The sequence below is a fragment of the Drosophila miranda genome, chromosome 2 (assembly GCF_003369915.1).
Source record: "Drosophila miranda strain MSH22 chromosome 2, D.miranda_PacBio2.1, whole genome shotgun sequence".
Taxonomy (NCBI): Eukaryota; Metazoa; Arthropoda; class Insecta; order Diptera; family Drosophilidae; genus Drosophila; species Drosophila miranda.
Window position 1 is genome coordinate 28,726,613 of NC_046675.1, and position 27,826 is coordinate 28,754,438.

At 42.0% G+C, this 27,826-nt stretch overlaps 6 protein-coding genes and 1 non-coding gene across 13 annotated transcripts; 4 read left to right on the top strand and 3 right to left on the bottom strand.

Annotated features, from left to right (window-relative positions):
- Positions 1-12: 12 nt before the first annotated feature.
- Positions 13-84, bottom strand: Trnag-ucc. Its single transcript has one exon. It is a non-coding gene; the product is annotated as a tRNA-Gly (tRNA).
- Positions 85-435: 351 nt separating this feature from the next.
- Positions 436-1,359, top strand: LOC108157230. The gene is made up of 3 exons (XM_017289187.2): positions 436-547; positions 600-782; positions 847-1,359. Exons 1-3 carry the CDS (start codon positions 470-472, stop codon positions 1,255-1,257), a joined length of 672 nt encoding a protein of 223 aa, XP_017144676.1. The 5' UTR covers positions 436-469; the 3' UTR covers positions 1,258-1,359.
- Positions 1,360-3,369: 2,010 nt separating this feature from the next.
- LOC108157601 (pancreas transcription factor 1 subunit alpha) lies at positions 3,370-8,460 on the top strand. 3 transcript variants are annotated; one of them, XM_033389872.1, is made up of 5 exons: positions 3,370-3,626; positions 4,455-4,840; positions 4,898-5,075; positions 5,204-5,348; positions 7,971-8,460. In XM_033389872.1, the coding sequence occupies exons 2-5, from the start codon at positions 4,650-4,652 to the stop codon at positions 8,228-8,230; spliced, it is 774 nt and encodes a 257-aa protein (XP_033245763.1). In that variant the 5' UTR covers positions 3,370-3,626; positions 4,455-4,649; the 3' UTR covers positions 8,231-8,460. The 3 variants fall into 3 exon arrangements, with proteins under 3 accessions (XP_033245763.1, XP_033245764.1, XP_017145218.1); XM_033389873.1 differs by having other exon boundaries at positions 7,974-8,460; XM_017289729.2 differs by having other exon boundaries at positions 4,910-5,075; positions 7,971-8,458.
- Positions 8,461-11,011: 2,551 nt separating this feature from the next.
- LOC108155742 (GPN-loop GTPase 3) lies at positions 11,012-16,410 on the top strand. Its single transcript, XM_017286760.2, has 3 exons — positions 11,012-11,122; positions 11,176-11,834; positions 16,194-16,410. The coding sequence occupies exons 1-3, from the start codon at positions 11,078-11,080 to the stop codon at positions 16,348-16,350; spliced, it is 861 nt and encodes a 286-aa protein (XP_017142249.1). The 5' UTR covers positions 11,012-11,077; the 3' UTR covers positions 16,351-16,410.
- LOC108155740 (glutathione S-transferase 1-1) lies at positions 11,836-16,125 on the bottom strand. 2 transcript variants are annotated; one of them, XM_017286757.2, is made up of 4 exons: positions 15,336-16,125; positions 13,327-15,263; positions 12,571-12,718; positions 11,836-12,503 (listed from the first exon to the last, which is right to left on the bottom strand). In XM_017286757.2, exons 1-4 carry the CDS (start codon positions 15,804-15,806, stop codon positions 11,940-11,942), a joined length of 3,120 nt encoding a protein of 1,039 aa, XP_017142246.1. In that variant the 5' UTR covers positions 15,807-16,125; the 3' UTR covers positions 11,836-11,939. The 2 variants fall into 2 exon arrangements, with proteins under 2 accessions (XP_017142246.1, XP_017142247.1); XM_017286758.2 differs by lacking the exons at positions 13,327-15,263; positions 15,336-16,125 and adding an exon at positions 12,952-13,106.
- A 71-nt stretch (positions 16,411-16,481) lies between the features above and the next one.
- LOC108155741 (centromere protein J) lies at positions 16,482-19,440 on the top strand. The gene is made up of 2 exons (XM_017286759.2): positions 16,482-18,458; positions 18,519-19,440. Exons 1-2 carry the CDS (start codon positions 16,575-16,577, stop codon positions 19,407-19,409), a joined length of 2,775 nt encoding a protein of 924 aa, XP_017142248.1. The 5' UTR covers positions 16,482-16,574; the 3' UTR covers positions 19,410-19,440.
- Positions 19,399-21,890, bottom strand: LOC108155743. Of its 4 annotated transcripts, none has more exons than XM_017286761.2 (2): positions 21,851-21,890; positions 19,399-20,168 (listed from the first exon to the last, which is right to left on the bottom strand). In XM_017286761.2, the coding sequence occupies exon 2, from the start codon at positions 20,166-20,168 to the stop codon at positions 19,443-19,445; it is 726 nt and encodes a 241-aa protein (XP_017142250.1). In that variant the 5' UTR covers positions 21,851-21,890; the 3' UTR covers positions 19,399-19,442. The 4 variants fall into 4 exon arrangements, with proteins under 4 accessions (XP_017142250.1, XP_033244323.1, XP_017142252.1 ...); XM_033388432.1 differs by lacking the exon at positions 21,851-21,890 and adding an exon at positions 20,339-20,356; XM_017286763.2 differs by lacking the exon at positions 21,851-21,890 and adding an exon at positions 20,291-20,294.
- Positions 21,891-27,826: the final 5,936 nt, after the last annotated feature.

Sequence of the window (27,826 nt, forward strand, 5' to 3'; positions counted from 1 at the left end):
AAAATTTAGATGTGCGTCGGCCGGGAATCGAACCCGGATCAACTGCTTGGAAGGCAACTATGCTAACCATTACACCAACGACGCCATGCGGAGGTGGGCTAGCATTTGCCTTGTTGAGACTTTTCTCATGAAAGCCCACAGATGTCGTGCTGTTCGATAGTTTACAAACTCGATATCTTTTAGCTGTAGTTACGGTCACACTTGGAGTTTGCCGTTGAGTTTGAATTTGAATTGTTTTTCTGTGAAGCCGCTTTTAATTAATTATTTTAATAACGAAGTTATAATTTCGGGTTTAAATTTATCTATGACAAGACTTCTTCTAAGTCGAAATCTCTCTGTTATTATAATAAATTTAGAGAAACAGAAAACCGGAACATGCTGAGTAACGCTTTGACAAGCAAATCGAAAATAATTAATACATTTACAATTAGCTGTCGAGGTACAGCTTTCAAATCAGTGTTCTAAAAACATGGACTGCATAAACATTTTAGACGGAAAATATCAGATTCTGCGTGTCACGCCGGACTTGTATGATGAAACTGAAGAGGTAGGCATCCTCTGTAATGTCTCTTGCATCCACTTAACATTTCTTTCCGCAGCTATTGACTGATTTATCGGCGAACCATGAATTGACATGCCTGGCAACCAAACTGAAAGATTCGCCTGTTGCCATATCAGAGCTCCGTGCACTAGTTAGACATGTCCTGTCCTGTGGCATTTCCTTTGCCATACGGCACGTGTGCAGTGGTAGAATTGTGTCAGCTGTTGCTAATATAATCTTTGTGAGTCTTCTTCTGGTTCGATGATAGATAGATCTCTCTTTTATTTTACATCCTTTCCAACCAGAACGAAGAAAAGGATAGCATTTTTGAATTGACGGAGTACAGATGTCCCAAAATGATAAAATACAACAAGCTTTGGACGGATCTCGAAGTCAGCTACAACATCTACAAAGAGTGGAAAATGGATTCGATTCTGGAAATAGCTTACTTGGCAACGCATCTCGACTTTAGGTGTCGCGGCCTGGCATTCCAATTGTTCAAACATACCATTGACTTTGCGCGACTTATGTCGGAGGAAAAGCTGCCACCGGACCAAATTTTAAGGGATATGCAAATGGAAATACCAAAGGGTGTGATGACAATGCTCACTTCGCCCTATAGCAGGAAATGCGGTTACAAAATGGGCTTGGAAATAGTCAAGACATGGCCAATATCAGATTGGGGAGTGGTAGAGCTTCAGGCGATCAGGTTTTAATATAACCTTCAATATGATTCTTTGAAACGTTTCAAAAGTTTTAATCCATTTAGTGCTGTTCTCAACCCCTTTATTAAAATCTATTTCCATTGTTGATTTCAATTTTTGCACTTTCAAATATATAAAAAAAAAACTTTTCAAATGAGATTAAAATCCACATCCCCATCCACCGAGTGCTCGTTGAGGCATGCACTCAAGAGGATTTCCCTCGTCCTGATCCGTCCGCTCTCCCTAATGCTCAGTGGCAACACACAGAGACAGGGTATCGGGGCGAGAGCAGTGTGATAAGCATTTCGATCCTACTTTACCTCTCTGTCTGTATGCCTCAACAATGCATTTGGGTTTTTAATTAGAATTGGAATAACAAAAAAAAGAACTGAGAAAGACTTTGCCAAAAAGGCGGCACTGGCAAGGGCAACGGCCACCCCTTTTGCGGCAGGGGCAATTGCGTGTAATGATATCGGGTAGATCATATGTATAGTATGGGAGGTACAACTACTATATGGGGTTGTCGGTCGTCGAGGCGGTTACGCTTGATTGTGTTATATGACGTGTGCATAATTCGACGAGTGCCAAGGCCAGTTTAGTAGGGTACTTTATTTATATTCTGTTCGGCTGGCACTTAATTATATAGCCAAGTATATGTTCTTTAGTGGGAACTTTAGTGGGCCTGCAGAAAGCTAAAGCAGGTTGATTTAGAGAGAGTATGGTATGAGCAAAATTGGTACTTAGAAAGCCGTAAATTAATTGGAATGTTTCAATACTATCACTTGGATTTAAATATTTATGCCATTAATTTGCAGCCGAGAGTGGTTTCATATTTAAATTAAATATGGGTTATATTTAAAATGCTTTGTAATACATTTAATATATATCTGAACGAAATCTATATGATTAAAGGGCATGGGGCTCAAAGGAGGTTCTATCTAAGGCTTAGATCAAACCCCTAAACTAAAGCTTTCAGCCCAGGCGAATGCCACCGCAAGACAACTTGATAAAATTGGAAACTAATTTGTTTATACAGCTGCACAAAACGAGCAACGCCGAGCACCGATAACAACGCAGAAACAAAGGCCCAGAGAAAGGCCCAGGAATACGGATGGGCCGGATGGATAGAATGTTAGGGCTAAGGGTAAGGACCCTGGGCGCAGAGGCAAAAACAATTTGTTTATCATGGTATGGTATCCCTAGTGAGGTTGTCTGATGATGAGGCAACTACAGACACGACACACAGGAGAGAGGCGCACGGGAAAAAGGACAACAAACAGAGAGCTCCGAAGGAAGAGCCATTCAGGGGTGGGCGAGCAGGGCACTCTACAAGCATATTTTGACACCCCTGTCTATGGTTTTGGGCTCCGTAAAATATGCAGCAAATATTGCAAACCCAAACGCATTTTAATGGAGTTGTTACCCGTTGAGGAAATGGAAGTGGAAATCCTAGACAGTGCAAATATTTGCCAATGTCTTTCCGCTAATGCTTAAAAATTATGCTGGTTGACAAATTCCATTGGGTCTTTTGCGGGGTCTGTGTGCGTTTGTTTTTTTTAGGTTGGGTATTTGTTTGACTAGTTTTGTGTTCGGTTGAAACAAATCATTAATTAGACTTAGGCGCCTGTAGGAAATACTAATCCACATGGTGTGAAAGAACGAACACCAAGCTGATGATTATTCCGACACATCATTGTGGAACTTTTGCAGCTGCCACAACCATCCGCTCCCTCCCCTCCCTTCCCCGTGCGACAATCCCGCAGGCGAAACACTTGTCTACATCGAAACATCAACACCTCTTCCATTGTCAAGCACTTGGGCAGTAATTCCGCTTAAACAGATAAACCGAGCGACTGAATCAAAAAACAATTTAATGTGAACACGGCCTAAAAAACACCACTAGCCACTAGCCACCCAACCCACCTTCACAGAACGGCCTTCCTAATAAGCTTATAGCAACCCTTAAAATGCCACCCGAAACTTTGGGTTTCCTCGCTTCCGATTGGCGGAGCATTTAACTCCGCCCGCACCGCCATTGATAGAGACGGAATACTGTGTATCTGCAACCCGTCGGGTGTGTGTAGAACTCTTCTTATCAGACAAGTCCTGGCATTCGCTTTCCGGCTGTCTCTGAGTTCGCAACGAGGACGCGCTTCGATGTCAGTGTCCGCCGTGCATTGAGCAACGTTCCATCTATATCAGGGGATATCTAGGGTCTAGGGGGTGTTCGAAAAAGTCATTCGTTTCGTGTGTGTATGTTGAAATATTTAGTGCTTAAGTGGATGTGCAATTTTAATACGTCTGAAAAGTAATTGATTTTAAAAATTGGAAATCAATCTAGTCAAAACGATCATTGGATATATTTTGGGTGTGTCTGTGAGGTAAGTTAGCCGATTATAACTTGACGTGATATGTAATGGCAGGAATATGGATATATAAGAGATAGAAATCAGAACCCACTGTCTGAATGTTTTTGTATCTGTTTAAAATCAAGGATTGTCTACTCATATTTTTGGTGTACAGAATTCCAAAAGAGTAGGGAAGATTAGATTTGTTACCACATTATACCATTGGAATTATATTATACTTCCATCGGTATTATACCCTGATTCATCCGAAACTAAATGATGAGAGATTGTTGTACCTGGTACGAGATCCTTGTAAAAGGCAAGGAAGAAGCGAAATCGATATTTTTTAAAAGATGTGTCGTCTTGTTCTTCTTAGGATCACCATCTGATGTAAATTTTCCACTCTACATTTAGAATCTATAAAAGTACGAAGATCTGTGGTTATAACCAGGTACCGCATGTCACACGTCATGCAATAGCTCACATCCGTTGTTTTTGTTAGTTTATATGAAATGTTAGGGGGAAAGCCTTTTACTTCCTATGAAAATATTTCAGCTATGGCTTCATTAGGATTAAGTTCAACTCTGCATATATTTAACTATATATATACATCAAAAAGTTGGACTCTAATCCCCATCAGACTGATAAACACTTATCTTTCGCACTCTTGTACGATCCTTTTTGTAACTGAAATGTTTATCCATGTAACATGACACCTATCATATCTATTAGCAGCAATAAAACCATATCTTATCTAATCGGAAAAACTGTTTAACATGTTTATTATCACAAACCAACAACTGAACAAGTACAGCAAAAGCCTACAAATAAACCCCCTATTTAATATTCCGTCATTTCCAGAGAGAGAGAGATAGAGAGAATCAAAAGTCAAGAAGGACACTTGTCACCCATTTGTTCACCCACTCCCCAGAAGAACGGCACGTGCTGGTCACGCGTCGGCAATCAGGGCCAGTCGGAAGCGGAAGTGTTAGCTTAACCGTTATGCACTTGTCGGCCAATTAGTGTGCAACGGATTCCATAGCATTCGGGCGTAAGATGTTTTCCATGGACAACTTTGACTTGGAGGCCACCATGGCGCGTCACTTCTTCGAGGGATCGCAGGCCACCAATGCCTCCACCTCGAGTTCCGAGTACTTCTTTGGCGACGAGCACAGCTCGGAGAGCGATGACGAGGACGATGCCTATAGCAGCGGCTTCAACAGCGACCAGGAGAACACGGAGAAGACGTAAGGATTGGAGTGTTTAGGTGGGGGATCGATGGGCAAGGCTTTAATTAATTCCAGCTTCTCGTTTAGACGGCGCAGCCACAAGCCGCGTCGCTTAAAGTGCGCCTCCCAGATGGCCCAGCAGCGGCAGGCGGCCAATCTCCGAGAGCGCAGACGGATGCAGAGCATCAATGAGGCATTCGAGGGACTGAGGACTCATATTCCAACACTTCCATATGAGAAGCGTCTGAGTAAGGTAAGCAATCGGGGAAGGATCGGGGATGATCATTTATGAAGCGTCATAAGCGTTTATACACCCTCTCATGCCATCATTCTATCATTCCCACCCATTAATAACCTCTCAAATGCAATCCCCTCTTTCAGGTCGATACACTCAAGCTGGCCATCAGCTATATAACATTCCTCAGCGAAATGGTCAAGAAGGATAAGAATGGAAACGAGCCAGGACTGAGCTTGCAGCGTAATTACCAAAAGGAACCGCCCAAGAAAATAATCCTCAAGGATCGCAGTAAGTTGTCAATCAATCAAAAGTGCTGCGGTATCTCGTGGGTTCAGTCCACATTTAATAACATAATTCGCACGGGTGGGGCGACTGTCTGGCGTATTCAAAGGCCATCATCGATGGGAAGGTGGCTGGTTTTTGGGTTTGGGTCGTTCACAACAGATCGTGCAGGGGATGCATGGCTATGGTTTGGGATTCTGGGTCTGTTCTGTCTCTGCCTAAGTGTAACTAATTAGAATTTTCACACTTCTCGCACGGGGGGTTCAGTTCAGTTCGGTTTGGTTCGGTTCGGTTCTCTTTGCGGGGCTTTGCGTGACTGCCAGTCAAGGAAATTGTTTTGCTCATTGCCGTCGCATCGATCACTCGGGATGTAGGCCGTTGGATGTTGGATGTGGCTGTGGCTGTGGCTTGGAAAGGTTTTCCACAAGTTTCGGGAGGGAACAATGGCTATGGATTAGGGGTTTCCGTGTGTGTGCCAGCTCATAAAAGTTGCTTTAGTCACGGTTTTTTGGTTAATAATTTTTCTATTCAAAATGTATGACACTGCAACTGGCCTGCAACGTGTTCCGGCCACAGCATCTGCATAACTAATAGCCCAGGCACTTGGTACCCTAAAAGGGTGTCGATGTGGGGTTACGCGTCCAGCAAAAAGGGGTTCGAGATTCCTCATTGAGTGTTATGCATAGCTAAAAAGTATTCCCAACTTTTTTTTATAGGTTTTTTTTTCTACCAATGTATGTCAAAACAAAAATTTCGAATGGTTAAAGTTCGTCCATGAACGGGTTTTTTTTTCTGTTGGAAATATATCATGTAAAGTGGTTGAGGGGGTACCTAAATTATATTAAAATTAAGAGCTCTGGGAATTTGGGAGTTTTTTTCAAGGAATTCAAATATTCTGTATTAATTAGGTTTATTTATAGATCTCTTTATTGGGCGTATATATCTGCTAAATTATATTTGACATGGAAATGGGAGATCCCCAAGGAATGATATTTATTTTTAGCGACAAGGAAAGAAAATGATTCGAAAATTGTTGAATGGATTGAAGTTAAGGAAAGATAGATCAATAGCTTCCAGTAGGACAATGTGCGTATGTGATAGCCATAGAATTATTAGCGATAGAGGATTAGATCGATTCAAGACGGTGTCCATTGAAGACGTGGAGGTCTGTGTCGGATTGAAGACCTTTTCTAGTAGCACGCCGGTGCCGTGCGGGAGGTTATGTATATGGATGGGTTACAGTGTGGTACAGTGGGCAATTAGCAAATAATAACAGGATTTTACCTTAATATACTATATGGACTAAGGCTAATATCGGGCTGCGTAGTCCCACAGTTTAATTTTCAAACCCCAGGAGAAATCCGTCTCCTTAGTATATAAAAACCCATTGATTGTGATTATTGGTTGCCCTCCTTCTAAGGCAGGTTAAGAACGAACTCCTGATAAAGTCCCTTACCAAATGAACATGCAAGCAAGCTCTGCTGATGTATAATTTGTTTTTTTTTTTCCTGATAAAAATCCCCCCACATGGCCATACACCTTGCCCTCTCCCAACAACCATTGACGGAAAGACAGACGGACTGACAAACAAACGGACAGATAGATAGAGCGACAGTTGGGGGGAAATACACGGAGAATAGTAACAACAAAGGCAACAACAACAAAGCACAATCGACATAATCATAGCGTGAGAAATTCGTTACACTCTAGCAGATGTCTACTGTCGCCATCCATTTCGTCGACAAGGTTCTCGGTGCTCGCTTAAAGGCCAAGTGAATGTCGACCCGGGCACAGGACGCAGGACCCCAGAGCCATGGAGCTCTGATGGCAAAAGCGTTTTCATGCTTAACGGGCATTAAAAATGTTGCAGCAAAAACAAAAATACATACATACATACATATGTATATACCGTATATACTCGTAGATAAAATCGCACAAAAAAAAAGGAAACTTTAGGGGGGCTACTACCCAATGAAACGCCCATTTAAACGGGTGCAAAAGAGGCAGTGCGGCAGTGTGGGGGGAGTGTGGCACGCGCCTGGCATATGTTCACACCAACTTGCAACAAGACCATGGTGGAAGCTGTGGGATGGTGTCGAATATTTGAGCAACACCCGCATAAAGCACTTGAAATCCTGGAGTGCTACAAATTGCCCATCCCGGGTGGGATTTTTCTATGTCTGGGATGCAAGCTGATTGGACGCCTGACTTAGCTGGGGTAGGGTTTTGGGTTCCGGTTTGGGTTTTGGGCTTTGGTTTTGTTTGTTCAAGGCAAATGGCGGTGCGGCACAGCAGGGCGGCAGCTGCAACAACAAGAAGGAAGGAATCGAATGCGGAACGGAACGGATCCGAACCCTTTAGCCCATTGCTTGTTTGCTCTGCATCGCTGATGGGCTTGTAATGTGGCCGCTAATGGCATTTGCTCAGTTTTTGGCAACAATTTTAATTGTTTGGGCGGTTCTTGACTCTTGATTGGGTGTCTTTGTATTCGTAGCTATTAGGGAAACCCTATTTTAGAGTCTGGAAATTGAGGGAAAGCCGTGTAAAGAAATACACTGCTCTTAGCTCCCATTTCTAGATACATTTTTCCCCATTTTACTTACTCTCTGAAACTATTCTTCTTTCCAGCAGGCGGTGTGGCGCATTCCTTGTCCTGGTATCGCAAGGGCGATCGATATCCGGGCAGCAAGCTTTATGCCCGCACCTGGACTCCAGAGGATCCACGCGGCCCCATCTCACTGATCCAACCGCTGTACAACAACACCAACTCGAATCAAAATCAAAATAGTAATCAAAGCAGCGATGATTTCAATGGCAGTGCCGGCTCCACCGATATGTCGGATCCTGGAGTCGGGGCCAGCATCTATGGCAGCGGCAATGGCATGTGAGGAGGAGGCACAGGCACAGGTACAGGCACGGCACTCAATCCTCATAGAGAGAGAAAGGAAACATCCAACTAGTCAAGCTTTGCTAGTCATTGCATCTATAACATATTAATCAGTTTAATAATTATATGAGAAAAAACATGTTCTGTGGTATTTAATTGCTCTAAGTTCGCTAATATCTAAATGTTATACTTAGTGGTTTAGTTTAAATCGAATAAACATTTCAAACAAATCTACAATCATACCGTTATCATCATCAGTAATTGTTGTGGTTCAAATGCCGGGGGCAAAAGGAGCAATTTGTAGCTAAATTATAGAGTTATCAGCACAAAATATATTGAGCACCTGGCCCCTGGTTGTCCTCGTACAACCTCTCGTACCCTGAAATAACTGTGTGTCCCTGTTGTCGATATCATTAAAAAAAAGAGGGAGAATGGTCGGTGAGACAGACAAATATCATATAGTACAAGTGCAGCTCAGTTTTTTTCACCATTTGGGGGTGGGTGTGCAATACCGGGGTACTAGAAAATTATTTCCGGTCTTCCGACATGCATGCACACACGCCAAAGAATTTTCTTTAAAAACGAAATGAAAAATTATTATTTTTAAGCGTTTTCAGTGTGCCATTTAAAATATCATTATGACTGTCAGTCGTTAGACGGACAGATGTTGTCCTGTCCTCGTGACGGGACAGACGCGCGTCTGGTTGAACAATTTAGATGTTTATCAGCAATTAGGATTAGCCCGGGGCCGGGGGTTGCTACGGGTGATGACGTGATTGAGCGGTTTGATTGTGTCTAGCCCATTTGATCTATCAATTTCATCATATGTAAATTTATGCCTTCTGTTTTGCGTTTTTGTGGTCAACGATTTAATTAACTGAGGGCGGACACAGCTGCAGTCATCGATAATCTGGAATTTCAAATCTGATAAATATACCGCACATAGGGTTGAAATGGGGGAAATCAGTAAGCTTAAAAGCGCAGGCGCTTTGCAGCACTATAATGGTATTCAATTTCATCAATCTATTAAATTTCATTTTCAAAGGTATATAGAAATCCAAAAAAAGCAAGTATTTAAAACAAGCCAGTGAAGTAGAAAATTGATTCATCAATCGTATAAAATTATGTGGGCATGGCTAAATGTTCTATATAGATGGTAATATTTCACGGAATATCAAAAATGTGGAATATGTAAAATATAACATGAATTCGTCAGTATATTTTTGAAATGAGACCGTATATTGGTATTTATTTGAATCGGGTATAATCGGTAATAACCGGTTGACAACAATGAGTCTCATTCCATACACAATGTTGCGCATTCCATACACACTGTTGCTGCAACATTTACTTGAAAACCGTATTTTAGTCAAAATAAAATACTTTAAGATAATTAAAAGAAGCAATCTTGTAAAAAATGTATTTATCTATGGGATAAAGCTAAGTGGGCATCTATATAGCTTGAAATATTCGATTTTGCAATAACCGGTTCACAACAAATGAGTCCCATTCCATACACAAACATGTTGCTAATTCCATGCACACATACCCTGGGGAAATGGATGATATAGAATTGCGGAAATATATGTTATCCTATGCTCTAATTAATGCAAAAAACTAGATAGTCTCTATTTTAAACGATATTTTGCATTAGTGGTCTTCTTACAGAGACAAAGAATCGCTACAGGGATCAGGATTTGTATACAAACACCTAATCAAATGCATGAATAGACCAAAAAAATGCAATCTAAGACAAGGTCTTTACTAATTACGTTTGAAAGCAGGTTGGAAAACAGTATCTTTATATAATATTCACGAAATAGGGTATACAAATGAACACACTCTAGTTGACAAGAAACATTGACGTCACAACCTGCGACTATTGAACATTTTTGTTGAAGCCGTGTTTTTGTAAAAACAAAAAACATGCAAGATTTTAAAAGTAATTAATCCTGATTAAAATTGATTCAGCAATCATATTAAATTATCTGGGCAAAACTGAAAGATCTATATAGCTGGGAATATTTGACGGAAGAAAGAATAACCAAGAATTAGTCGTCATAACCGGTTGACAACAATGATTACCGGCAACATTAATTGTCATACCCTAGCGAAATGGATGCTATAGAACTGTGAATATGTTTGTCATCCAAGGCTCAGTAGGTATCAGGATCGAGATAAATATACACAAGATACTAATAATGTACTTGAATATGTCTAAAGAATATCAATTTGAGAAAAAGTCTTTATAAATCACGTTTCATCTTCATATAAAATTAACGAAATAGGGTATAAAAATGCCTATACACGCATCATGTCTTCAAATACCAGCAACAATGCGACTGTTTTTTTGTTGAACTATTTTGTTTAAACCTTTTTTTACAATAAATACAATAAAAGCAAGGATTAAAAACTATACAATCTTGTAGAAAATTTATTCATCAATGGGATAAAATTATGTGGGCAGAGCTAAAGGTTTTAGTTAGTCAGCATTATTCAATGGAATATCAAAATTGAGCAATATGAACGAATTTCCTTTTTCGTTTGTCTTGATTAACCTATTTCGCTACTTGTTTTTTGTTTGACTTATATCGCTAAAACCTCTTTTTAAATAGAAAATAGATTCATCAATCGTATAAAATTATGTGGACATGGCTAAATGTGCTATATAGATGGTAATATTTCACGGAATATCAAAAACGGCGAATATGTAAAATAGAACTTGAATTCGTCAGTATATTTACGGTATATTTTTAAGATGAGACGGTATATTTTGGTATATTTCTGAAGGTCACGCGGCACGTTTGTTTTGTTTTGTTTTGGTTTTTACAAATTACAATTTTACAGCATGCGGTTCGCTCAAATAATTGTTGGTCCTGCGGGCAGCGGCAAGGTATATCTAGGGAATATCCTGTGCGTACGAAAACTCATTTATTTCACTCGCAGTCGACGTACTGCAGCTTTATGCAGCAGCATGCCATGGACGCCAAGCGAAACATTCAAGTTGTCAATCTGGACCCGGCAGCCGAACACTTTACCTACAGTCCTCTTGCGGATATACGCGAGCTGATACACCTGGACGATGCCATGGAGGATGACGAGCTGAAGTACGGACCCAATGGTGGTCTAATCTTTTGCCTGGAGTTCCTCATTGAGAACCAGGACTGGCTGAAAGCGCAGCTGTGCGGCGGCGAGGATGAGCTGATGGTGGGAGAACCGGACGATGATTACATACTCTTTGATATGCCCGGACAAATTGAGCTGTTCACTCATCTGAAAATGGGCAAGCAACTGGTACAGCTGCTGGAGTCGTGGAACTTTCGCACTTGTGTGGTCTTCTGCCTCGATTCACAGTTTATGGTGGATGGCGCCAAATTTATATCGGGCACGATGGCCGCCCTCAGTGTAATGGCCAACATGGAGCAGTCCCATGTGAATGTGCTGACCAAAGTGGATCTGCTGAGTGCTGATGCGCGAAAGCAGCTGGATCTGTACCTGGAGCCGGATGCGCACAATCTAATGGGAGAACTGACCATTGGGTCGTCGTTTGGTGAGAAATATCGGAAGCTTACAGAGGCCATTGGTTCGCTCATTGAGGATTTCAGGTGAGTTAAAAGTATATGCATATATTCACATGTATTGAATATTTTAAACACTTAATTACTAGCATAGATAATTTTTTTTAATTATTTAATAATTATTAATAATTTTCAAGCCTTGGTCTTGCGCGTCGGATGGAATGGATGGTCCATTTCTGATAAATCTGGTGGATTGTGCTCAAAGGCATTTATCTCTTGCATTCCACTGTTGGCAATCTCCCACAGCTGCGGGTATTCCTCCTTAAAGGTTGTGTACCACTTGTTGACCAAAGGATATGGGGACAAATCAAAATCTATGGCCTCCAGGCAAATGGTGGCCGAGATTAAAGCAAAATCAGCTATGGTTACATCGTCGCCAGCGGCATACTTGGAGCCCAATCGTTCCAGATATGTTTCAAACACCTCCAGGGCATTTTGCACCTTCTTCAGGGACATGGGCGTGCGCTCGTAGTCAAAGAAAATGGGTGCCATGCTGTGGGCCGAAATGGGGGCATAGTAGAAGCCCATGTTGAAGCACAAACGCTGATTGACCAATGCCCTGTGGATCACGCTCTGCGGATAAAGCGTACAATTTGGTGGCGCATATTTTTCGCACAGATATTGCATAATGGCAATGCTCTCCGATAGATAGAAACCATCATCGTCCAGTACGGGTATTTCCTTTTGAGGATTCATCTGAAATACAGCATTAATTTTTGATTATTTCAACTCTTTCGAACCTTTTTTGTTGTATATACTCTACCTTTGCATAGTCCTCGGTGCGATGCTCTAGGGCGCAAAAGTCCACATTGATTAATTGATATTCCATATCCAAGGCTTTCAAAGTCATTCGCACGGCCAGGGAGGGCGGTCCATCGGATACGGCATACAGTTTCATTGTATAAGCGGGTCTGTTTTGGAATAAATTAAGTATTAGTTTTCTTTAATTTTTATTTTTTGCTGAACCGGTTTCCCTTTTACACACAAAAAGTGAAAGTAATTTGCCTCTAGAGTGGGCTTCTTTTTACTTCTAATGAATTATCTATTTTCGGAGGCCTTTTTGCTGGTAGCTATTTTTGGTACTCGATTTTTTCGATGTGCTGGCAGTTTGTGGTATTTCTTTGCTTGCATATTCATAACTTACCTCAATCGAAAATCACAACAAAATTATTCAAAGTGCGCTCGCGCAGCTTTCAAACACTACTGATGGCGGGCCGGTTATTGCTCGAAAGATTGTGTATTATATATTGCAGGTGTTCAGTTTAGAGGTGGTCCGCTTTCTGTATACTGTGGGGGTTTAAAGCATAGCTATGACACGCTGCCATCACCAGTTCAATGACAATTCAAACAAGTTTCAACCAAGCCACAAATAATATTTATACGAAGATAAAATACTCTTTGTGGATCACCCCTATTGGCGAGATCGCTCTCTATAAAGTGCAGGGCACTCTGAAGAATCTACAGGAGTCTACCTCCAATTCCTTGAGGTCATACCTCCCCCGTTTTGGTAAATACTTACTCAATGGGAGCGTAGCTTTCCATTTCATCGGCAACTTCTTCCACAACCTCAATAATGGCATCCGTATTGTCAAGGTCCATTTCTATGTACTGACCATCTATCAGGGAGACTTGTTCATGCTGCTCCCCCTCTTCGTCTTCGACCACAACATCTATGAACTCATTTTCTTCCAGCGGCTCGGACTTGGTTGTGGATGTCACTGAGGCCCTGCTACTGTCATTCTTACTGGGACTTGGAATTCTGGGCTTTGTTTGGACCATAATGTCGTTACTGAGATTGGACACATTCAGACGCTCAATGGCCAGGTCGCCGTACTCTTCTTGTATCTGCTCCAACGACTTGCCAATAAAGTGGTGTGGCCGAAACTTGAGTTTCTTGTTGTTCTTCTTGTTGATCTCGTTGAACAGGCGCCGTTTGATGTCGGCCTCGCTGAATGGATGCGTGTGAACGTTGTAGACGCGTAGGACACGTATAGAGCCATCCTTTTGCGTGGCTGTGGATATGCGACTCTTGCAATTGATCTCCGGATCGCGACTCTTGATGCAGACCCAATAATTTCGGGATATAACGCCACGGTTCTTTGCATGATATATATAACCATCGACGCACAACAGTTCGCTGCCTTTGGCCGAGCGTAAAGTGCAGATTTTCGTTAAATCCATGTCCGGCTGGAGTTCCGTTTTGGCGGGCTCTACGACATCTCGACGGCGACGTATATTCGTGATTTCTGGCTGTGGCGCTACCTTGGGCAACGGTGTGGATGTGTTGGTCCTGTGTTCGTTGACATTGGCCTCTATTTCAACCTTGGAGCCTATATCATCCGAACCATATTCAACATATTCAACCATCACTGACTTGTTGGTGGGTTCCATTTTGATGGCGCCATCGATACCGATTACCTTTTTCATTACAATATTTCCCTGTGGCTCCTGATCGTCGTGCTGCAAGTGGCTCTCCAGTTGCTCGTAGCTGCCATCGGCACTCTGCTGCTCACCTTCGTCCTCGGTTTCATATTCGAACAGCTCTGTATTGGCCAAATTGTGCTGACGATCTGGGGGATTCTCAAGATCTAGCTTGGCCTGCTGTGAAAGTCTTCGCTGGATTTCCTTGTTGTCTATGCCGTGGGTATGCTTTCCATTGATGCGCAGCACCATTGGACCAACTGGATTCAAAGTGATGCGCACGTGACAGGTCAGATGCTTGGTGCGTCGCATGATGCATGTGAAGAACATGTGGCCGTTGGACCGACTCTGTGAGTCAAAGTGATACAGGAATCGATTCAAACATAGAACTCTGCGGCCTTTGGCCGATGGAAGAAATGTGAATTTTGTTAAATCGGTTTCTGTCAGTGGATTATAGCCGGGCGGAGGGACATAGTTTGCAATAACATCGTATGCCGCTGGCCAAGTGCCACTGGTTTTTCGTTTCCGTGACGGCTTCACCTCCTCCACCGTTTGTTCCTCTTCGTTCTGGTAATCCTCCAAGTCGGCAGAAATCTCTGCACTCTGGTCATCGTCCATGTACACATCATAGTTCTCCTCATAATCCTCAATAATCAACGAATCGAGATCGTCAAATTGAATAGTCGATTGCTCCGGATCAAAGTATTCTATATTGGGACACTCCTGCAGAACGTCAACGGTTTGGTCGTCCTCGACCAAAACGATTTGGTGCTTGGCAAACATGGTCATCAGCTTGTCGGCCGAGTAGTGTGGATGTATGTGAGAGTCCGTCTCGATCAAATGCAGACGATGTCCCCCATCCAAAGTGGCCTCCGTACATATATTTGCCGTGCACTCAATGTCCCGCTTCCGGACGCATGTCCATCTGTAAATTTCTCCCTTGTATGACTTGCCGCCCAAATAATATAAATGTCCATCGATGCAGACCATAACACGGCCATCGCGACGTCGCAGCATGTACACACGGTCCTTCTCCTGCAAAATATAAAAGAATACAGACAGTTTTAGTGGCGAGCTTGAGGGGGCTTAAATCGAGAGAGCCTGTACCTCGAAGTCAATGTGAAAGGGGAGAGCTTCCAGAGAGGAGGAACTAATTCTGCCTGAAATCAATTCGGGTGGCCTCATTGACCCCGAAGCCCGCTCATACAGTCGAGCTCTTTTCGGCTGTGTGGAACTGTACGCATCGTTCTTCTTCATAATAGCGATACGCTTGCGCTGGGCCACCTTGCTAACCTCATGATCACTGCATCGGGGATGGATATGGTTGACGGGCACATCGACAACAACGTGCTTCGTCTTGTCCAGGCCATTGGGTAGAATGGTGCAGATTCGCGATTTGCAGGGAGTTGTTTTATCTTTTCGCCGGTTGCAGAGCCATCGGTAGGTGTTGTTCTTGCCAATGCGATCGAAATGGTATAGGTAATCGTCCACACAGAGCATATCAACGCCTTTGGCGGAGCGGACCACGGAGACCTTGGACAGGTCCATGCCATGGTCGGCGCCGCTGCCTTCGTCCATATTTTTGAATGGTAGTAGCGGTATTTGTTTGACCGGATTTTCAGCGTTATTTTGCCCGAAAAAAAGTGTTGTTCCGTAATTTAGGCGATTTTTGTCCGGATGCACGGGATTTTTTGGTGGTATTTTTGTTAGCAAAATTATGGCGCGCCTTTTTGTAATTGTTACACGATTATGTAAATTTTAGTTTTTCCCTTTAGTACGCACTATTTATTACTATAGATTCACATTGTTTTTAGTTAAATCGCACATTTTACTTTCGTGATGCGAAAAAATGCTTTTGTTCGTGGTGTCAGGGCTGGGCTACGTGCGGAGTTGCCACCCGTCAATTTTGACACAGAAATATTTAAATGTTTTCCATTTTATTCCATTCATTTCCATTACTTACAGTTTGGTGCGGTTTTTCCCGTTGGACACTCAGGATGAGGAAAGTATTGGCGATCTGCTGCTGCAAATTGACAGCATTTTGCAGTTCGGAGAAGATGCCGATGTCCAAGTTCGTGACTTTGATGAGCCTGATGCTATTGAAAGGGACCCAGATATGTGAAGGATTCAGTCTATAGGAATAACATTCTGTTAATTGTTTACTGTAAATAAAAATAAGAAAAAAAAGATAATTTAAATGAATTCCATTAAATCCAAATCCCATCCCTGGCTGGTGCTGCCACTCTTCAGCGACGTTTTGCAGCACTGTTTTCCACAATTTTGAATTCCAATACGCGTACAGCGTCTAAACAAAAACAAAACAAGCAAATTTAATGTGAAACAATTATGCAGAGCGATGGAGAGAATTCCATAGCCCTTGCCATTAGCCAAGAGGATATAACGAAGCGCTTGGAGGCGCTGAATCGTTGGCAGGACGAGCAGAAACGCCTGCTGGAGCAGCGTCAAAACAACCAGCGCGTTATGTTGGGCATGGAACAGCGAAACATGTACCAATTGTTGGGAATAGTTGACAAGGAAGTGGACAGCGCGGAGAGTAGTATTTTGGAAGAGTCCGATGTAGAGGATGAAGGTCAGCAGGAGGAGCATGTGTCCATACAAATGCCCCGACACACAGAATATCAGGAGGAAGTGGGCGGCGACGCCATGGGCGACAGTCAGCAACCTGCAAAGCCCAAGCGTCCTTTTCTGCGTCGTGGCGAGGGTTTGAAGCAACGCTTTAAGATCAATCCTGATCAGCTCCGCTTGGAGAATTTGCCTCGTTATAAATTCGCAAATGCGCATCCACAGTTCCGCACGCCCACACAGAAGAAAGGTATTCTGAAGACGCGTCAGGAGGCGAAAAAAGTTACCACTGCACAGCCACCTACACAGGCTCCTGCTCCTGCTCTTCTATCCCATCCGCCAGACCCCAATGAGCAGCGTTTCCAAAAGCTTCTCATCAGCTCTAAAACTGCCTGCAATTCCACGCCAGACCTCAAGTCTTCCTACGCATCCTCTAGCACAACCAGCGTGTCGCCCAGAGTACGTTTCGCGGAGCAGAGAAGCAGAGAGCATGCTGCCGACGATGAGCACTCCTCTGAGGCTAGTCCCCTGACTGGCGTGTGTTGGGCCAAAGTCTTGAATACACAAAGCATCAAGCCAGTGCCCCTCATCCAACGACGCACCGCCCAGCTGCGAGTCGATGATGACAGCAATGTAAGCATATTCGAGCTGTTGGAGCAAAAGGCACTAGAGGGCAACTTTGACATGAACTCCAGTTGCATACGGACGTTCATGGCGCGCAAGGAGCAGCGCCGTCAGACGGCGGACGATACGGATCAGATTGTGGTCACGCAGCAGGTGAGGCAAATGCATTTGCAGCCAGAGGTGGCCCAGATCACGGAAATAAACGATGACGATGATGACGACGATGACGACGACGACGACGAGGTGGAGGAGGATCAGACGAGTGATCTTACAATGACGCCCCTGCAAGTTGGGAAAAATCAAGTGCGAGTACGCTTCTCCGACTCCAATGACACGCATGACACAACTCTTGGCGATGGCTCCAATGTCCAACTCTTCGAGCAGTTCAAGTCCGCTCTGTTCCAGGCATTGGAACAGAAGAATAAGTCCACGACTCAAAGTAAATCCGCAGACGAGCCCTTCACGAAAGAACTACAAGAGAAGGCGAATCTTGTGCGCACTCGTCTCGAGGAATTAGAAACGGAGATAGCCAAATTCAAAAAACAAAATATGGAACTAATACGTCTCAAGCAACAGCATGAACTGGAAAAGGCCAAGTGCGCTCAAGACCACTTGGAGGCCATGGATCGTGTCCACGATGAGAAAATCCAAGCGGAGATCTACCTGCATGACGAGCGCATGAAGATCGAAGAGGAACGGCGAAAGTTTGATCAGCAGATGCGTCTACAAAAGAGCAATGTCAACAGCAAAGAGAAGAAGGAAATCGCAGCCCTCAAGCAGGAGGTAGAGTCGCTGGAGCTGCAGCTCAAGCAGAAGGAGCAGACCCATATCTCGGCGCAGGCACGCCTGAGAGCCCAGCTGCGGGCCGGGGAGAAGGAGCAACGCCTTTTTCGCGATGAGATTGAGCTGCTGGGCAAGGAGAACAAGCGTCTGGAGCAGGAGCTGATCAAGGTCTCGCGCGAGAACAACTCCAAAATGCTGCAGGAAATCAACCGAAATATTGCTAGACTGGCGCCAAAGGTGGTATGTATTTAAACTATAAAAATCAAAGTCAGATTTATGAACTAATTCGTTTTCTTTTAGCTGCCTCCCACGGATTCAGCTCAGCCTATCGATGAGAATGGACGGCGCACCAAGTCCTTGGATGGACCTCCTTCTAAAGGGACAGCCAAGCAGCGCGAGTCCATGAGCCGCCGTCAGAGCAGTGGCAATGTGCCCACACGGGGTCAAAGCAGTGGCTATGGACAGCCAAATCGAAATCGAACACCTAAGAAGAAGCCAGAGGTTGTGGACGAAAGCTATCCCAGCAGCAGCGCTAGTGATGAGGAAGATGAGGAAGAGCCGCAAGCAGAAACTCAAGCAGCAGCTGAAGCAAAATCCACAGTCGAACCCGCAGCGGCTGCAGACTTCAAGCGTGAGATTGTAAATGCAGATGGCAGCAAGGACATTTGGTATCCCAATGGCAACCTCAAGAAGATCAGCGCCGATGCCATGACCGTGCGAATGTTGTACTTCAACAAGGACATAAAGGAGTCTGACATCAGGGAGGGCACCGTCAAGTATTACTATGCGGAGACAAACACATGGCACACAACCTATTTGGATGGCCTGGAAATACTGGAGTTTCCCAATGGCCAGACGGAGCATCGTCACAAAGATGGCACGATTGAGATACGTTTTCCCAATAATACCATCAAAATGGTGGATCCCAGTGATGCCGAGGTGCAGGAGGAGTGGCGCTATGCGGATGGCACGCGTCTCGTGCAGCTCCGAAATGGTGATAAGGTTCTAAATCTGCCCAATGGCCAGAAGGAGATACACACAAAGCTGAATAAGCGACGCGAGTATCCCGATGGCACAGTCAAGCTGGTCTATCCGGATGGCTCTCAAGAAACGCGCTATTCCAATGGGCGCGTGCGTCTCAAGGATAAAGATGGCAAACTCATAATGGACACCGACTATGCAAAGTATTAAAAAACAAATTTCAGTTTAATGTACATACAAATTTCAATTGTTATTATCATACGACTTGGCAATCTCCAGCAATTCGGAGAAGTTTGTGGGGTGTTGCTTGAGTATTTGTGAAGAGAATCCAACAATCTGCTCTGAGGTGAACTCCTCCTTGGCGCGCAAGCCCCAAATGAAGTAGGTTTTGACCTCCTCGTATGCACTATCCGGCTGTGAGCGCTCTCGCTTTACATACTGCTGCTTGACGAAGGTATCCTCGATTTGTTTCCGCAAATTGCTGCCAAAGTAGGCGTGATCCTCGTCCACGCGGATGCCCAGCATGGCCAACATTGCATACAGCTTTGTATCCTCGACACGCATTTGGCGCAGAAATATGTACATCAGTACAATGTAAAGCAGCGTTAGCTGGGGACGCTGCTCGGACGTCAATTCGTGAATGGAGGCCATGGGCGCCTCGGCCATGCAAATGTACATCTTGGTGGCGTCATTCAATTGGTGCAGTCGAATGCCATAGCGCTTCGCTAACTGTTTGGCCACCAACGGAAGGCGGCAGTGAAGCTCGGTCTTAGTCCCAACTAGTGGAACTAAGTCCTTCTCCTTCATTGGTATCTTTGCCGCCGAGTGATCCAGAATGTATTTCAAAATAATGCGCACTTTGTCGTCAATTTCCGTGAGTTGTTTGGGCTGCTGCGACTGAGAAGATTGAGTTGCATTCCTGCCCCTACGGGAGTTGCTAGCCATGCCGGCACGAGAGGTGCTGGCCATCTTTAAATTGCAAAGAAACAAACAAAAAACTGTTTGAATGTGAATCGATGTTTTTATTTACAATGGAAGAATCTTCTAGGCCATTTACACATTTAGCCATGTCCACATAATTTTATACATACGATTGATGAATCAATTTTCTATTTAACTGGTGTATTCTTAATACTTGCTTTTATTGCATTTTGCGTAAAAAGAGGTAAGCGAAATAAGTCAAACAAAAAACAAGTAGCGAAATAGGTTAATCAAGACAAACGAAAAAGGAAATTCGTTCATATTGCTCAATTTTGATATTCCATTGAATAATGCTGACTAACTAAAACCTTTAGCTCTGCCCACATAATTTTATCCCATTGATGAATAAATTTTCTACAAGATTGTATAGTTTTTAATCCTTGCTTTTATTGTATTTATTGTAAAAAAAGGTTTAAACAAAATAGTTCAACAAAAAAACAGTCGCATTGTTGCTGGTATTTGAAGACATGATGCGTGTATAGGCATTTGTATACCCTATTTCGTTAATTTTATATGAAGATGAAACGTGATTTATAAAGACTTTTTCTCAAATTGATATTCTTTAGACATATTCAAGTACATTATTAGTATCTTGTGTATATTTATCTCGATCCTGATACCTACTGAGCCTTGGATGACAAACATATTCACAATTCTATAGCATCCATTTCGCTAGGGTATGACAATTAATGTTGCCGGTAATCATTGTTGTCAACCGGTTATGACGACTAATTCTTGGTTATTCTTTCCTCCGTCAAATATTCCCAGCTATATAGATCTTTCAGTTTTGCCCAGATAATTTAATATGATTGCTGAATCAATTTTAATCAGGATTAATTACTTTTAAAATCTTGCATGTTTTTGTTTTTACAAAAACACGGCTTCAACAAAAATGTTCAATAGTCGCAGGTTGTGACGTCAATGTTGCTGGTATTTGCAGACTCATTTCTTGTCAACTAGAGTGTGTTCATTTGTATACCCTATTTCGTGAATATTATATAAAGATACTGTTTTCCAACCTGCTTTCAAACGTAATTAGTAAAGACCTTGTCTTAGATTGCATTTTTTTGGTCTATTCATGCATTTGATTAGGTGTTTGTATACAAATCCTGATCCCTGTAGCGATTCTTTGTCTCTGTAAGAAGACCACTAATTGCAAAATATCGTTTAAAATAGAGACTATCTAGTTTTTTGCATTAATTAGAGCATAGGATAACATATATTTCCGCAATTCTATATCATCCATTTCCCCAGGGTATGTGTGCATGGAATTAGCAACATGTTTGTGTATGGAATGGGACTCATTTGTTGTGAACCGGTTATTGCAAAATCGAATATTTCAAGCTATATAGATGCCCACTTAGCTTTATCCCATAGATAAATGCATTTTCTACAAGATTGCTTCTTTTAATTACCTTAATGTATTTTATTTTGACTAAAATACGGTTCTCAAGTAAATGTTGCCGCAACATGTGTATGGAATGAGACTCATTGCTGTCAACCGGTTATTACCGATTCTACCCGATTCAAATAAATACCAAAATATACGGTCTCATTTCAAAAATATACTGATGAATTCAAGTTATATTTTACATATTCCTCGTTTTTGATATTCCGTCGAATATTACTAGCTATATAGAACATTTAGCCATGCCCACATAGTTTTATACGATTGATGAATCAATTTTCTATTTAACTGGTGTATTCTTAATACTTGCTTTTTTTGCATTTTGCGTAAAAAGAGGTTTTAGCGAAATAAGTTTTTTGGTCAAAATTTTACAATGACCCGCCAGTCTGACCACGGATTTATCGATAAAATATACCGTCCGACCCTCAGAAATATACCGAAACATACCGCCTCACTTTCAAAATATACCGTCGGCGTATAAAATTGAAATCGATGCAAATACCAAAAAATACCTTTGTTATCGGACAAAATCAGCTGATTTTTTACCTTTTATCGACTTCAGCTTGAAGTTATCGACTGCCACTTCCCCGATAATTCGTTAATGAAATTTGTATGGCGCTGGGTGGCGCTGTACATGTAGTTGCGACAAAAAGGCGCCAGGTGGCGCGCTAATCGATAGCTATCGATGAACAGAAATCGATGCATCGATAGCCAAATTTGGCGCGTAAATTCAATTTGAATTAGTGGGACACTTGCTATTGTTGGAAATTAAATGGTTTTATGTTTCCCTTCTCCATCCGACTACCCTTGACAGCTGCTTTTATTGCTATTCAAGTGCAAATGCGCACTGAATTCGCTCGTTAGGACGTACGAAAGTGGGTTAAGCATGCCTGAAGTGGCACATCCTTTAGTGGGCTACTATTGATTGATTTCGTTATGCTGGACAGACAGCCTTTCCTCTGTCACTCAATGCATTTCACTTTCAGTTTTCCCAACAGCCTTTCCTTCGATAGAAAGACATTATTCGCTGTAAGAGATTTTTCTTTCCAATTTTTCCAACCGATGAGATGAGCATAAAAATTGCACTTTGCATAAGGATTGCAGCGTCTCTGGAGGTGATGTGTTTTTAATTAAAATGGTAAAATTGCCGCGACGTGGATTGCAGGAAGCAAACAACTTTCAAAACTAAACTCGAATGACATGCACGGTCAACATTTGCCGCAGAGACGCAGAGATTCGAGGCAACAAAACAAACAAAACGACGAAATGGTAATGCAGTTTGTGCAGACACGCGCCCAGGAGTGCACTACCAGACGCAAAATGCAAAAGCAAACGCAAACGCAGACTGAGGCCAAACCGCACCGCAGATTTTATTGCCTTGAAATGTGCGTTTTAGGTGGCTGAGGTGAAAACTAGTTACCAGCGACTGCGTAAGCCGGCATAAAGTGAAGTGCTCTATCCATAAATAATAAATCTACAGGCGGAAGACAGACAAAAGTTGACTGGCCAGGCGGCAAGCTTTAATTGATTTGCCATTGTTCCGCCTTAAACAAAAGCCAAAACCCCAATCTCAAAGAGTTCACAAATTTATGCGGCCCGAGTCTTTTGTTAAGTTTGAAACTGAAATGGATATCCGTTTAGGTGCGCAATTTTATGCTCCACCAGGGGTTGTAATAACTTTAGAATTTGCATACAAACTCCTCACAAATCTGAGGCATCTCCGCCTTTGCGCCAATGTGTCTCCGTGTCTCAAAGAAATTGCGAGTGAGTCAACAAATAGTCATTGTCAACACTTTGACTTTGACTTTCTACCAACAGATAAACATTTTTGCTTTCAAAATGCGCATTGTAACGTAAACTTCAGACCACGACTCATTTTTTTATGCCTGGCTAATTGTACTCTGCAGTCAGAGTCGGATACCGGCAGAGTTGAAGAAATGTTTCATATAATAAGTATTTTTGTTGCTTTTGCTGAAAAGAAAGTCAAGGTCTTTGGGAACTGGCTGTACCAGCTTTTGAGACGTTTTGTGGCCATTAAAAATTAGCAAATGGCTGGAGCAAGTCATTTAGAATTTTCATGATAAACAAAAACCCATGACCAGCCAATAGAGTAACGACAGCGACCAGTTTTTTGCTGCTGCTGGGCTCACACAATGGTGGTAAAAACTATTAATAAATTAATAACAGAATATCAAGAAAAGGCCACACAAAAAAGAAAGCTATCCAAGGAATGTAGGGGAGTGTTGGACACCCTATGATATGTTATTGAGGAATATGGGTTTACAAAGAGTTCATTCTACTCCCAATATTTATGGCTTATTTCCCTTCTTTCTCTCATATGTTACAACCTGATAGAGTGTACCGATAATCCCCACTTTTTCGAAAACAAGAATTCAAGCAACAATAGCCTGCTGTCGTTGACTCAGTCGCTGGTTGCTGGTTGCGTGCCGTTCCTTCAAAAGTGGACTACCTTCAGCGGAGTGGTTTGGCATTCTTGTCGAACCGGGTGCTTGTGCCCGGCTCGTGGCTAAGTCGGGTCCCCAGACACCGGCACATCGATTAGATTATGATTTGCAGCTACTCTCTAAGCAACCAGTTCTGCTCTCCTATAAATGTCAATGGGTTTCACAATTAACAACTTTGCATGAGGCGGCTAAAGTTCAGTTCTAAAAACAAAAGACTTGGCTTGTTCTTTGCCATTGGCCTCCTAATTAAGACCATGGCCCAAAATAGACGATCCTCGTCGTTTTTATTGTCTTTCGACCTTTTACACTTAATAAATTTCGATGCAAACCAGATGGCGGCTCCAAGCTGATAATCAAATTAAAGGCTTATCAAAACGGTTTGCCAAACGGCTGCAACAATCGTCATAATTAAAGACGGACAAATGAGGAATGACTTGACTTTAGTTGGGGGCCAAGATTACTCGTGCATGAAAAATCGCACAAACGCACTGAATTTTATAGGCTCTGAAAGTTGTTGAATGAAGCTGACTGGAGATGAATGATGAAATCCAACCCATGAATGGGGGGTTCCAGTTCTCGATGTTCAAAATTAATGGGCAACCGGATCTAGAGGTTACGTTTTATGACTCGAGAAGATTCCTTTAAGCAACAGGATTTACCAAACTTTAAGCAATTAATTTATTTCAATGACTAATAATTTTATTGCCTTCTATTTTATTTGTTTTTGATTCAAATATTTTTGCATGAGCAGATTTGTTGAAGGTCATCTTGAAAACCGTTTTTATTTATTTCTTTTGAATCTTTCTGGGTCTTCAACCTGATCTTTTTACTGTCTTTAGGTTTCTTTTATTTGTTTTTATAGCTCTTCACGATTCACGATACGATATCTTGTTTTTGGGGTATTCTAAATGGTTTATTAATTTGTATAACCCCATGATTTGATGACTTTGAAATGGGAAACAGAAACCCACATCACTCTACAGTTTAATAATTATTAATAATATCATAAATAGCCATGCCGTTTTGTAAACACTCAGGAGTTAAATTCAATGTCTTTTACATACACAAATGAGTCGAAGCTGCCCAAAATTAATGAATGCCTTGGAAAAATACCGAAACACTGAGTCATGTTCCGCGTAATTCTCTACGCTAAGTAAATGCTAAATAGACAATGTCGATTGCTGCCAATTGGTTCATAAAAAGTCAATTAGGTTTCTCTGGAACACAAATATATTTCGGTGACGTTTTCGGTTTACCTTGTGAAGGTCGATTAGCGACTGTACGAGTTGTTCGTCACATGGGGCGCAAACTGAATCACAATTTCGCAAAATTTGTATGCAGTCGGCAAAGTTGTCAACTGCAGCCTTGACTCAGGTCTCCCCCACAAAAAATCCCACTTTGCATGGTAAAAAACACAACTAATAAACCATAAATTGTTGCATAAATCTGTGGCCCGTTTCCTGTGTGAAAACTTTCACAAGACACATTTTTGCCAAAGGCAAATAATTTATAATAATTATTATTATGAAGCCTGATGTCGTGTTACACATGCATCAATTTGATGAATTTTGTTGATTTAACTTTGAAAATCGTGGGAAGAGAGTCTCATCGAGAGTCATGGTCATGGCCAAGACGGGGACGGGCTTGCCATTTCAATCCAAACAGTATGAATTATTGGTTTTGTTTTGTATTTCCGTAATTGATATTCCATGAGGATAGTTGAATAAGAAATAAAAATCGAAAAATATCAAGAAAGTAAAAAGCAGTAAACATCATATAAAATATATAAGCTTAATATCTCTCAAAAGAATTCCTTGAAATATTTCTTATGTCACAGAATTCCCAGGCCAAACGCCTTTTTGAGTCATTCCGAATACCCCTATATATCGTCCGATTATTCAAAGAAATGCTGCTTGAGTCAAACTTTAATCTCTCAGAGAAGATTATGCAGCCAATGGCCTGGCCTATGACATCATGATGTCTTCAAAATGAAGTTGAGTTTTGGGGTTTTTTTTTTAATTTCTGTTTTCTTTTTGCTTGTTTATCAGCATCTGAGTATCGGTCCAACAGGCGCAGCGGCTTTTTTGAACGCATTTCATTAGCGGGTTTATGTATATATAAATATATATATGTATATATATGAGGCTGATATATGTCTGGTGTCTGGTATATGGTGTCTTGTCTGCATTCACAACCGGTGTGTGCTGTGCTGTGCTGTGTGGCTTGTCTTCGCACCGGCTCCAGACTTGTCTTTTGTTTGTTTTATATGGTGTGTATATCTCTCTTTCCACCTCTACATCTTTGCATTAAATGCATTTTCGTATAGTATCTATATATGTATATATTACATTTGCTTTACTTTTACTTTCATATGCAACTGGTTGGCGAGTGTCTGCCACATGTTGTTGGTGCTGCCGCTGCCTCTCAATGGGGAAGCGTGTTGCATGTGTGTTTGGGATCTCTCTCTCTCTCTCTCTGGTTTTTATCGAGGCGAGTCGCCAAGTCTCGGGGCTGCAATGAAAACGGTTTGTAAAGTGATTGTCAATCATTTTTGGTGGCATGTCGCTTAACCGCTTTGACAATAAACAGCAGCAGCAACAACAATGGCAGCTGCTACACATTTTTTCTTGGGTTTGGGCCAACGATCGTTGGCCATCTGATTTGTGCGAGTATTTGCTCAATTAAGCCATTTCAAAGTGTATAAATTGCGAAAGATACGGGTGGAAATTTGTACCCAAACAGCTGTGTGGATGAGGCAATAATCCACGAAGGCAGGGTTATTAAAATTAAAAGAGTTTTGGAGATGTATTCAGAAAATCGAAGATCTGTAGATAGTTTAAATTCCAGGGTAGGAATTAAATGATCCCTAAAGCGCACATTTTTATCGATTTTATTTATATGCTTGGAAATATCTGCCACAGAATGCCTTTAAAATTCCTTTTGTCATTTCTATATCTCTCATCTCAAAACCCAGTTAATAATTGCCTCCCAAACTACTTTCAAAAACATAAATCTTTGAGTCTTAAACACCTTTTATAATTCACTTATTTATGACCCACCTGCCATTGATTTATTTGACTTTAATCATCCAATAATCAACAACAAAAGTTATACCCAAGACCCAAAAAAGAAAACGAAACCCCTAAATATTGACGCAACACTTAGCTGCAGAGCAAAGCAAATTGGTTAAATGCTTTAAATGAACAAATAAGGAAAACTAAACCAATTTAAAACGCGCACCGAAACTTTGTTTCGGCATCTTTTGAAACACAGTCGAAATTGGGATAGGCTTTGTGGGAGATTTCATTCGCTGCCATGGCCTTAATTTTGCCAACTCTCAACTTTTATCATCACGAAAATTTTCATGTGTAACGCGAATGAAGACATTACCCCGCATGGGGAAAACTTGGCCTCTGTTTTCATGTAACACATGCAATGGCATCCGAAAATCTTCATTTTTAGCGTTTTTATATAATGTCGGAATGAATTTTTCAGTTTTGATTTGGCATTTTCGCTAATTTCGAATTTCTATGTAGATTATACTCTTAATTAAAGCCAATTATAATTATTGAACAACTTTCGCTGCCCCTCGAGTATCTCGATATCCAGTTGCATGCGAATAACTAAAAACAAATCACACAAGTATCAGGTTTTCCTTCATCGCCGCCCGTTCGAGTTGGAGTTGGAATTGGAGGGGAAGTGGGTGCTTATGTCTGTGGCAAATTGATGCAAGTCGCTAGCTTGTGGGGAGATGCCAAAGGGGATGCTGCCCA